At 37.4% G+C, this 12,500-nt stretch overlaps 2 protein-coding genes and 1 long non-coding RNA gene across 8 annotated transcripts in view; 1 reads left to right on the top strand and 2 right to left on the bottom strand.

Moving 5' to 3' along the window:
* LOC145492540 (uncharacterized) overlaps positions 1–2,426 on the bottom strand; it is an 8,893-nt gene extending 6,467 nt beyond the window's left edge. The window contains exons 1-2 of one of the 2 annotated variants that reach the window (XR_014050013.1): positions 2,358–2,426; positions 58–138 (exon numbers count right to left, since the gene is read on the bottom strand). This is a non-coding gene — a long non-coding RNA (uncharacterized LOC145492540). Of the gene's footprint in view, positions 1–57; positions 212–2,357 lie in introns of those variants that run through there. The other variant, XR_014050011.1, reaches the window with a different exon arrangement.
* The window catches only part of LOC145492241 (uncharacterized), a 629,788-nt gene that overhangs the window by 245,946 nt on the left and 371,342 nt on the right, over positions 1–12,500 (bottom strand). The window lies entirely within an intron of this gene.
* LOC145492314 (B-cell receptor CD22-like) overlaps positions 2,723–12,500 on the top strand; it is a 47,239-nt gene continuing 37,461 nt past the window's right edge. Inside the window, exons 1-2 of the mRNA XM_081471738.1 lie at positions 2,723–2,886; positions 8,887–9,267. Coding sequence (XP_081327864.1) covers positions 2,820–2,886; positions 8,887–9,267 — 448 coding nt within the window. The 5' untranslated portion in view covers positions 2,723–2,819. The remainder of the gene's footprint in view (positions 2,887–8,886; positions 9,268–12,500) is intronic.

Raw genomic sequence — 12,500 nt, 5'->3', positions numbered from 1 at the left:
AAAAAAGTTATCAATGCATGGCAACTGATACATATCATGGTAAGGGCTGATGCTCACCATCCCTAGTTCCTTTTCTACTACGACTTTCTTCAGTTTGTGCATGTTTTCCCTCATCCAACCCATGATGATCATCCATTACTGCAAAAACAGAAATTCAAAGCATTATTGTTAAACACAAAATCACACAAATGCAATTATATTTTAAGTTACACTGACTGTTTCAAAATAACATACATGTACAGCCGTGTAGATTAAAAGCTGTTCCTCAGTAAAGGGAAATTTAAAAGAAAACAAAATTCAATCAGAAACAACTGCAAGAGTATGACTATCTTATCAAGACCTAGGTTTTTAAAGTCTATTTCAACTGACAATGAAACCAAAACAGAACAGACTGAATCTCTAGTGGCAAAGTTTAGCTGGTGAGAACTACATCATATTTACCAAGAGATAAAAGACATCCTTGAGAATAAAAATATGAGTAGAAAAACAAACCGTTTTCTCCTTCTTTAATTGTTTTTACATTAAAAGAACAAAAAAAACCCAAGTATCCAAAAACATGAATAAATTCTCCAGAAGATAACAAGAATGGCAATGTTCCTCACACAAGAGCTGGCACAAAGAGATAATGGCAATGCCACCTAATGAAGACATGACAAGGTATTGGCATGTATCCCTATTTAAACAATAGTGTTTCTGTCGATGAACTATCGGTTGATAGTTGCCCCATGGAAATTTGATGTTCTTAAAACAAATATTTGCCCGAGAAGCAAAGCTGCGAGGGCAAATATGCTAGTTTTAAGAACATCAAATTTCCAAGGTACAACTATCAGACCGATAGTTCCGAGACATAAACACTCTAAAGTATTGTCTTTATCGTTCACCACTAAATTTTCTTCCGCGCGCCAGTTCAAAATTCATATTGAATTATTTTCAACTTTTTAAGATGAAAGCCATGGAAGGTCATTGAAACCAAATGTAAAATTTGAAAAAGAAAACAGACAAAAACCCACTTAATATATTTCAATTGTTTACTTTCTGTAAGCCCGCTTCTTTACAGAAACATTTACATGGACGAGTACTATCCATCCGGGTATTTTCCTCGGACAGGCACTATGGGCTGATAGTGTCTCTCCAGGGATGAACACTATCGCGTCACGTGATCAATTTAAACCAATAAGAATCGGAGAAAATTCAGTGGTGAACTATAATATGTACTAATTGGACCAGCCGCATAGAAAAGGAAACCTGGGCAAGCACTTCTTGAAGCAGCCTCACATGATGACTATACACACTGCGTGTCTACAAAACACTGCTTCGTAACAAACAGCTTAAAGGTAGCAAGTCAACAACAGAGGAAAAGAAGAACAGAAGGACAAACAACCTTGACCTTAACTGGTGATTCCTTTGCACTATATTGCGAACGCTTCAAGCGCAGAATTTTACACTTATTCAATAGCATCAAAAACAAAATCATTACTCATGGATTGTATGTTATTTGGATTATTTTCGATTCTTTTGCATAAGTTGTTTATTATGTTGTTCCTTATGCTCAAAAATTCATGTATGCCTATCAAAGTTCATCAAAAAACTGTACCTTCCAGCCACCGCAAAATGTAATGCAGAGTGATAAAATAAATGAATAGTACTATTTAAAAGACCTGGCAAAATAGGGTAAGACTGGTACATCATATCTCTTTTGCAAGCATGGTGACCTAAATTAATTTATTTTTAGAGACTGTGCTTGGCAGGAAACATTCAGGGAAATGTATTGTACATTTGTTTTCATGATTGTGCCCAGGAGATTACTTTAAGCTTACTTTAAAATCGGTAGAAATCATTCCCAATACTGATAGAAGCAAAGAAATACCAGACAAAATAAAGGCTCGAAAGTTCAAACTGTCACAAGAATGGTAAACTCGATTTCTTGACATCCTGAACTAAACTCAAATTTCTTGAACTGTAACCAACTTCAATCCTTGCAATCCTGCACTTCATTTCGAAACTACTGTTTTTGCTTTGCTCTATAGCATTTTTATCCAACTAAGCCGTATATTTGGTGGCATTTGGCGATACAAAGTGGTAATAAGCTGAGTGAAAATTTGCTCTGTCTGTACGACAGCGTTTCTTTATGCCCGTGACGGAGGCAGATCTTAATTGCAAAATGCAAAACACAACAGTGTGGACTATACAAACTAGTGCCAGCTTAGTTCGTGCCGCTTGAAAGCAACACGATCAGCAAAACTTAGATTGCTGATGAACATGTCGAAATGGCTTCGTAGACTTGAGCCATATAAATTGCTCACTCCATTTCTACAAACAACATAGTACAATACACTACACTTCACAAAGCTTCTTACCAACAATATTAAGCTTCAAAGGCAGCTGTAAATGTGTTTCGGAACATGCAGAAAGATCCGGCAAAACACGCTCACAATAAAAGTCACAATCGATAGGTTTCGAGCTTTCAACTGGCAAACACCGTCCCGTCCCCTAGTAAAATAATCTCAGAGGACACGATCACAACGCATTTTCATTGGAAGAAACAACAACACATACAATTGGTCAAAAGGTGTTAGACATGTCTGCCACGCAGGACGAAAGTGCAACGCTACAGGCGTTGACCAAAAGACAAGTGGGCTTTGAGATTGGCCGCAACCTGGAAACGATGCGCAGAATATTTGCGCAGGAGTAATCGCGGAAGTGATAGTCGTCAAGCGATCGTGAAGTGCTCTCTATGGCGATGTTGTTTTCGGTTAGGAAGATATCATAACCAGGAGCTTAAATTGCAGCGTTCCTTGATTTGGAGATTGCTTTAAACGATGAGAGATTATTCAACTGGAGAACTGCTCTTCCGTTTGGTTTGTTTGGTGGTGCTATCTTCTGTTGGTAAGGAAAGTCCAGTGACGCAAGATTAATTTAAGTGTAATGCATATAATTTAATTCGTTTGATGTCTGTTTGGTTGTCTCTCTAAAAGTGCTTTCCGAGTTTCAATTACAGTAATGAACAAAGATCATGATAAAATACCCTTGACAAGATTTAATGCATGCCTTAACTTAATTTTTTGGTATCAGGGAGCTTTAGTGTGACCTTATTTCCGTGATGGATCGTGCCGCAGAAAGGGTACTGCCAATGCAATGCACTGCAGAACAGGAAAAATAATTTTGAAATCCACTTGCCCAGTTTTCACTTCAGTTTCCAATTTCATGTCTAACTTTCCGCCAGTTAAATTTAAGTTGCCCATACCAAGAACTTTAGTTGGCAGAGCTACCGAATTCAAACGTAGAGCTGCGTTAATCCTGAATCTCCTACCAGAGATGCTCTATTCTTTCTCATCTAAAGGGAAAACTTGAAGGCAATAAAAACATTGTTGAATCAATAAATTACATTAAAGGCTCTTGCTCCATTGCTGTAAAATCGGTGGATTTTGAATACTTTTCAATTTTAGATCCTCTGACATTTTAGGTATACCTGGCATGCCCAACTGATGAAATCCATTAATCGATATATATGGGTTATTGACCAAGTGTGAGGTCAAGATGGCTGGATATTGGCCAAGTTCTTTTTTTGCAAGTTTATGGACCTCGACTCTGTCTTGGTCCATAAACTCACGAAAAAAGAACGAGGCCAATATCCAGCCATCTTGACCAAACAAGCTTGGTCAATAAAGGATTTATTATATGCCTTTCGGGGAAATTTTTCTTGCGGGACACGATGGGTAGTCCCATGCGGGCAAGATAGCTCCATCTTGCCTGCTTGGGTAGCCAATCACAATGCAGGATTTGATTCATCTTGCCCGCTCGCAGAGCTTGCCATATAACAAAATCAATTCTTACCAATATACAGTCGAACCCTGCTATTTTGAACTCTTAGGGGATGCGCAAAATTGTTTGAAATAGCAGGAGTTTGAGATAGATGGTAGTATATGACTGAATGATGCATCAGAGGGAAATGGTTTTGAGTTCAAAATAACAGGAAATTCAAAATAAGTGAGTTCGCATTAGTGAGGTCCAACTGTATTTGATATTAATTATTAATCAATTGTTATCAGAAATTGACGAAAATCAATGATGATGAGTTGTGAACGTATCGATATCCTTCTATTTAATAATAATAATAATAATAATAGAGCAAAGCGGTCGGGGCTGGGACAGGGGAGCCTGTAGACTTTGTTTTTGATGTGCCTATCCGCCCTTAGTGATAAGTCTGTAACAAATCAGTCAATGACGTAATTAGACCCATCAAGAAGCTACATTTTCGGTACTTGCAAACAGTTCTAATCGAGCTAATCAAATAGCCTGGCCGCGCGTCATAATATAGAGTGCAAGTAAGCAACATGTTCACGGAATATTTCAAACACTTTGTCCCTCCAGAGCTAATACTTAGAGAGCTTAAAACATATTTTGCAATACTGAAATGAGCCTAAGGAAATTATAAGCATATGATAGAGGTGTCAAACACTGCAAAGCGACAAGCAGATAACAGCGGAAAGTCCGGAAACCATGTCTTTGACCTCTAAATAAATTGCTATAGCACCGCCAAACGGCTCCAGTCCACTAGCTTCTACTTAAAATTCCTCCTGGTAACAGAGCATGAAGTACCAATCACTTGTGAAATAATGAGAGGTCGAGAGACCGAAACTTAAAAGAGAACGGCAAATGCGCTATTTTAACAAACCGTTGGAGTCGTATAATTTTACAAAGATCTGTCAAATATTCACCCCAAAGGTGTCAACAATCAGCGATTTAACCAATCATATCATGATACCAGGAGCTGGTATCATAGAACAGCAGCATCAGTAGAATGTCTACAGGCTCCCTCGCTTCGTTCGAGCTCACCGGGAGCCTGTTTGCAGGCTACATGAGAGATCGTGAAGCCCCATTTACAGTACAGATCAGAAGAAACCTAACAGAGAACGCTTGACAGAACGCGTTCTGTTTCCATTCCACACACGTTCCTGTTCCTGTTCCTGGTCTGTATCTGTTCCGTGTCCATTCCATATCCATTCTGTATCTGTTCTCTAACCGTTCTGTGTTGTTCTGTTCCCTTTCTGTTAGCGTTCCATCGGTAAACGTTCTTGGAACTTGTTCGGAAGAACAAGGTTTCTGAGAACTCATTTACAAGATTAACGACACTCATTTGCATTTCATGAAATGGGTTAAAACTGTCGCCTTATGCAAGAATACGAACAGTAAACTTAAATTTTCGTGGTGAAAATATGAGTCCAGTTACTCAAAAAAATATACGGGAAGATGGTATTGTAACTTTAAGGCCAGTTAGTAAGTCTTTTTCCGCAACGATACAAAGCGATCGGTAGTCTATGTGATTGCCCGAGGAAAGGAAGAAGTAAACCAGCTGGCCAAGCACTTTTAACTCCATCAATGAAAAAATGCAAGCAAAAGACGAACTTTCCGCTCTTGTATTTGCACAAGTACTTTTAGTGAGATTTAACATTGAAGTATCGCTGAAAAGTGTTCAGTGAATGCGGCAGAAACTAGGCTGGAAGATACGAGCGGTGCAAAGCACTGACAAAAAAGCGGAAGGGAGCATTTTGTGATGTTCTTTTCAAAGGTGCATGCTAAGTTAAGATTGAACGTTATCCTCGCCAATCCTTCCGCAAAGTTGGCGAACAACACCGTAATAAAGGTCAACCAAGACATCGATGTTTTGTTTTTGTTTCTCTTCATGCGGAAACCTTTCAATCTATGTAATATAGCCTGCCAATTTGTTAATTTTTGGCAGGTCATACAAATTTTGACCTGCTATTTATTTTTTTGGCCTGCCACCTATTGACATTTATAAGAACACATCTAACCATGCATTTGAAGGTTTGAACTCAACGATGGTCCATGGTGCCACATAAGCTTGACTTATGGCTTGCCAACTTAAGACTAGACATCATTGTCACTAAGTATCAGAGTATCACCACCGGCATTGCTGTCAATGTCTGAAGAATAATCTGCATTAGAACTACAGTGTATAACACCCCATAAGCATCGAAAAATAACAGCCTGGTCATGGATCTGTTGCATCATTGTTTATACATCCACTAATTCTCTGTCTGTCCCTTTGATTAGTATTTTGCTCTCGTTGAAGAGAACGTTCCCCACCCTCTCCAGGTCGTGAATAAATGTCAAAATTTGACTGACATGTGCACTGACTATTCTGTCAATTCGTATTGGGCTAACTGAATGTGGGTCCATATCAAAATGCTCCATGATTTTCTCGGTAACTTTGATCTCAAGGGCCATTAGTCCTTCTTCCTTTCTATCGGATGTATTTGCCTCAGGTGTTTTTAGACTGATTCCATATTCATCAAAATGATCACAGATATTGAAAGTTTTTTGGGGTTACATCCTTCCATAATTTTATCCCTAAACAAATCACTTTGTTGATGGAACCACGCTCAGGAGTCTCTTAGGAGCATTTTGCTGGGAAAATTACACAAGAAAACTGGAAGCCATTTTGTGCATGCAAACTGGTCAAGAGATACAGTCAAGCGATCTTTCGGTTTTATTTTTTGTCGGGGATGATTGATTTGTGGAAAGGAATAGTAGATAAAGGAGAATGGTACATGTAAGAGGAGTTCTAAGTAAATGTGACAAAACCAGTCCAGTAAATTTGGCGTGCCATTTCTTTATCCATTTGGCAGTTCATTGTTATTTTGCCTGCCAAACACGAAATTTGGCCATTGGCAGGCCGCTATTTCGAGCGCTGTCTTGTGTTAATGGCAATTTTAAAAAATGGAAGTGTTTAGCAGAGATTTTCTTAAAGGATTGTGGTCAGGAAACTGCTGAAGTATTCCTGAAGACTCCATGGTGGCAAGTTAAAATGCAAATTAATTTGATTAGACTATGAGGTGATACAGTGTTCCTTTTGTTTTGAAACAGATTCCTTTTGCAGTTCATGCCCAAAGAGGTAAACTTATTTGTATGTCTTTCACCAAGCTTTTTCTGTAACTGACTTCTTGTCACAAAAAGGCTCAAGGCATTGGGAAAGGTAATGTGCTTCCCAAACTCTTCAGATTTCAGGGCGTCGAAATTTATACAGTTTTTTCATGTGTCTAGTTGTTTCAAGTCTCAATTTACTTTTAGGTAATGCTATTTACCTTCAATAATGTCTTTTCATTTAAATGGTTTTTGAAATCAATATCAATTTGGAGTGGTTTTGTGGAATATCAAAACCGAAAAAAAACTGTGATCATTGCTGGCAACAAAGTAAGGCCATGCTATTGTGTGACGATGTTATAATAAAAAAATTGGTTTTGTCATAAAATGAGTCAGAAAAATCTCCAGAATCAACACCAATCTGCCATTTACTGTTAACTACTATTACAGACTGAACAATGTTTACATGTCGCTGTCTTGCTGGGAACAGCTCCATGTAGTTCTAGTAAACAAAGCCACTGATCGATTGTTAAAATCAAACCTTGCTAAAAGTTGGCTTGATATCACATTTTCTAAGATGAAACAATTTAAAATTTTTTTTTTTACATCAAAACCAAACAAAATTGCTGGATTAACCTTATCATAACTGTTAAGAGTCCAGTTAGTGCTGCTACTTCCAGGGGCTTTTAATTCACAAAAAACTCTTGGATGCCTTACATGCCCATGTTTTGTTTTATTGGGTTGTCTGTTGTTATTCCATCCAGAATGCCTCTCCATGGCTACCGATTTTATTTCCCAGGATAAATGATTCTGTCATTACAGTAAATTCACATTCATGATTACCTTTGACTACTCCCTCTATCATTATAACATTTATTATATAGAGATCAATCTCTTTAAGTTATCCCATGAGTTATGCACATAGCTGGCCTGATACGCACGCTGTGTGCCTGTGAAAGTATGCTCTTGAAAGACTTGCCAATCAAGATTGATGAAAATTGATAGAATTGAAAGAAATTATGATGATTTGAATAGTGGGTATTGATTTTCATCGATTAATTGAGGCAGTTGATAATAAGCGATAAATTAAAATCGATTATATTGATTATATTGATTGCCTTCCAATGATCGATTTTCAGCGATTGGGCCTGCTGGGACTATGATAATATGTAATGTTTATTTTGTTAGCATTACAAAACATGTATTTGATATTTTTATATCTTAAGTCATTTTGTTGTTTATATTATAACTGGAAGAGTAATTTTTTTTTTCCTCATATTTCATCTTGTATAAATTCATACCAAAAATTATTTGTAATCAATTAGTTGCAGGTTCACATTAGGTCTTATGGTAGATAAACTACATGTATGTAGGTATGTGTGTGTGTATGTGTGTGTATGTATCTATAGGTCTTTGATCTTAGCACTTAGGTCTCAGTTCTTAACACAGCTGTAATCAATGAGTGTTCCATTCTTGGCAACTGTTTAATGCAATCAGGACTGGAAAAAGTTGTTTAATCTCCTAGGAGATATTCTAGTTCCCTTGATACAATCAACTGGTGGATTTTACATGTGGAGTAAGTGTCCTGAATATGATCATTTTTGGATAAAAAGGGCATTGTGCTAAGAAGATGCAAATTAAGCACCAGTTGGTGAATAAATTAATCCTTACAAACAAGGGATACGTATTTTTATTCTGATTGAAGTTTTTGTCCATACCTCGAGACCCACATGCATGTGTGGATTTCACAATTAATTTGCAAAGCAATTCAAGAAACATATACATATACCAGCTTCTTGAGTAAGCAATAATTATATTCCATACTACTAGTAGTGCTGCATGCTTTGGTTATTCTCATGAGAAATAACATGCTTATTTTTCTCTTAGAGGTGGTACAATTTTGTAAGCTACTTTTGAGTAGTGCTGTACATGTTGCCAATGAGCAATACTACCTCACATACATAAATTTACACAATTTACTTTTTCACTTTTTTACTACAGCATCATTTAACTGGACGGCACAACCAACCAACCCAACACAAGCAATAAAAGGACAAGATGTGTCATTAGCATGGAATTACTCCCTCACTGCTGATGAACTGCTCCAGAGTCAGACACAATTTGTAATTAAATTCTTGAAACAGCCTAATCAGGCAAGTTCAAATTATGACACAATTGGAAAAACAGTCTATGTAAAGGCTGCTGGGTCGACTACTTATGACGAACCCCAAAAGCCACGAATTGTGATTGATAGAAAAGATGAAGCCACATTACATATCACGGATGTCAGGAGAGAAGATGAAGGAACATACAAGATTGAGTATATTTTACAATTAGATGGGACCGTTCTTGCTGAACAGAGAGTGAATTTTACAGTTTTAGGTAAGCTTTCAAGTGTTCACCAACTTTTCTGTGTGTGGTACAACGTCTTGGTCCGTCTTTTAAGAACCATGTCCTGAGTCCATATCAAAATAATGTTAAAAGCTTGTTAAACCCTTGGAGGACCTTGTGAATATTGTGGTGCCTGACCAATTTAGAGCTCTCATTATGTTTTGAGTCACTTAACCTTCCCATTCATAACAAAAACAAACTTTGTGGAAATTTTCTGTCTGGATGAATTGTATCAACAACAGGCAAATGCACCCATGACATCATCAAGGGTCCATCAAGTATTTTAAGCTGTAAAAGGTGTCATGGGTCATGACTCTTAATGACAGCCTGCAATAAAAAGATACATGGACTATCAGTTACATAAAACAACTTTTGTTGGTAGTTTCTCTCAAACTGCAATTTCTGCATCCTCTTTTTTACCCCAAGGGAATTGATTTGATAGTACAGAACTTTTTTTGTAAATTTTTCCATTAGAGACATTCTCAGGGCTCGAAATTGAAAAAAATTCCAAGTCGCCTTTTGGCGGCTATCAAAGAAAAAATGGTCACCAAATGCAAAAATGTAGTTGCCAGATAGTACAAGAACAGAAACTCAGATTAGAGCCTCATTTTATTAGCATTGTTGTTCGGCTTCTGGTAGATTGTGGCTGCGGTTGTGGGACAGACCGAAATACGAATGACTTAAAACATGAAAACACGAAAGAAAAAACTCTGGAAGACTTTGGCATGACAATCTTACCTTACGCAGTAAGCGAAGAAAGTAATAAGAACATTTCAGGGTTACTTTAGCCAGGAACAACTGCATCTGTCACATTGCATGCAAAAAACTGTATGATGTGAAGGCATCAAACATTAATCAAAACATGGGGGATAACCATGTAGTACCAGACCTCCTCTTCTCAGTGTAAATCCACTGGGCGGATTACGCTGATTTTTTAGAACGTGTTTTCGCAGGAAAAATTCATTACTCCGGGACCGGGATTCCAGGATTTTCTGCTTGTAAACAGACTTACATGTACAGTACCGGTCAAAGGGACTGCAGCATTACACACGTGTTAAGCGTGTGTACTACACGCACATTACACGCAGTGTCCACACACCTTACACGCACCTTACACGCAAATACACAAAAATGCGTGTAATTACACGCAGTAAACATGATTTTGTGTGTAAAATTACTGGCAGTCGTTCAACTGGAACTCATTAAGTGCATGTAATGAGAACAAAATATTAAAACTGCATGTAATGAAAACAAAACATTTACCGTGTAACATTCACTGTACAGGACTTCACTGCGATACAGTTAAGTCTTTTGCCTTCTTGCTTCTGGTCATCAAACGTTTCTGATAGAATTGACCAGTTTCCTTAAACCAGCTTACCACTTTACAGTAAAAGAATTTTTCCATTGTAGTTTCAACAAGCGGCGCCAGTGGCAGGCAGGCATGCTAGCTAGGATTCACTGAGATAACAGAACATAAACATATAATGTTGCTTTCAGTTTTAAATTACAGCAATCAGTGTACTTCAAATCAGTCTGAAGATTCCTTAAAAATATTTCGTTCTCCGAAGCGTTCGGAGTTAACTGATATTCAAAAGCTTTTCCCGTCGTGTTTTTTTTCTTTTTCACGAGAAACAACAAGGGCGCCAGTGACTGATGAACTGAGGCTTGATGGACATGAAATAACAGCAAAACACAATATTTCGCTTGAGATTTTCAGTTAATTTTTAAACATCAGTTATCCTTCTTTAAGTTTAAAAAGCCTTTTGAAAAGCGTTGCCTAGCACGTGACCAAAATCTACACCAGGTGGAAATCCTCTGCAGTGTGAGAGTTGTTTTGAAATTAGTTACTGCTTCATTTTATTCCATACACAAATACTTATACAGACACATGATAATCTGTCATCCGAACTTAGCTTATCGGTAGTCTGAGTGAAATGTATTGTAATTTAGGCTGAATAATCAAACGAACCTGGTGTAAACATTGCGGGTTTACACACGAATCTGATGAATTGAAAATTAATGAATTTGCTTAGATTTTGTTAAAAAAATTTTCAATTCTTCGCTGTTTAAGATTAAGAGAGAATCCACGAGTTTCTGTTTGAATCCCTATGTCATTGTTATTGAAGGAACAGGAGTTGAAAATGACATTTCTTGCGTGGGTAAACATTATGTTACAACGTACGTCGTACATGTTTTAACGTAAACGAAAGCTCAGAGATCTTTAAGAATTAAGTTTTGATGTTAAGCAGAAGTGCGGACTGCTACAGGTTAAGGTTACTTCAAACCTTCGTGGGGCTGTATTGGTCGATTTTTTTTTGGTCAAGAAAATTAAATTCCGCGAAGCACAACTTTGCATACTGTGAATGCTAGGGGTTCTGTTATTTCATTGGCTCGCGGCTTTCAAGTTGACACGTTCCTCTGTGAAGGCGTGATATATTTATAAATCTTTAGAAGGCGAAAACTCACACTAGTTTTTCGAGAGAATCCCTTCTCTTTGAATGAATTAATAGGGTATGCAGATTTGACAGTTTTCCATGAAATTTGGTCAGAACATTCACTGATAGATATGGAACAAAAACATGTCAGCGAATTCCTTTACTTTAAATACTTTCCTTGTAATGGTCTTCAACGTAACAGGTTATGCGAATTTTTCGATAGTCGAACTTGACAGATCTATAAAAAGATAACCAATAGGAATAAAAGAAAATGCTGACACGTTTTTGGAGATTGAGGCTTTGTCATTAACACTGCACAGTTATTTTGCATGAACGATCGCATTTGATACCCGATTAATTCGCTGGAATGTCAGTCAGTCATTTTGGAGTTGACGGCCTCTGGTGCCTTTGGAAAGCAAAATCCAAAAGAACATACTTTTATCGAATTCTACATTTTATAAGCTTTCTGTTGATATATAGTTTGTGGGGGTTTCCTTGAAAACAGCGTGCGTACGAATTTTTTTCTGGCGGACTCCCGCGAAGGTTTGAAGTAACCTTAAGAAAGAATATTTGTTTGATAGGTACTTGAGCTAGTCCAGTAATTTAGCAATGTTTGTCGGCTTTTAAATTTACTTTTTGTTGTGAGCATTGAAAGTTGCGTGTTTCGAATACAAGTTTGTAGTGGCTTTTCGTTTTGCAAAATACACGCAACTGCGTGTATGAATAACAAAGGTTTCTTGCTCCAATTAAAATTCACACATTTGCGCAAAATTACACGCAAATTCATGT

Source organism: Orbicella franksi, chromosome 7, assembly GCF_964199315.1.
Source record: "Orbicella franksi chromosome 7, jaOrbFran1.1, whole genome shotgun sequence".
Taxonomy (NCBI): Eukaryota; Metazoa; Cnidaria; class Anthozoa; order Scleractinia; family Merulinidae; genus Orbicella; species Orbicella franksi.
The sequence above is the reverse complement of the archived record's forward strand: the minus strand, read 5'-3'. Positions and strand labels throughout refer to the sequence as shown.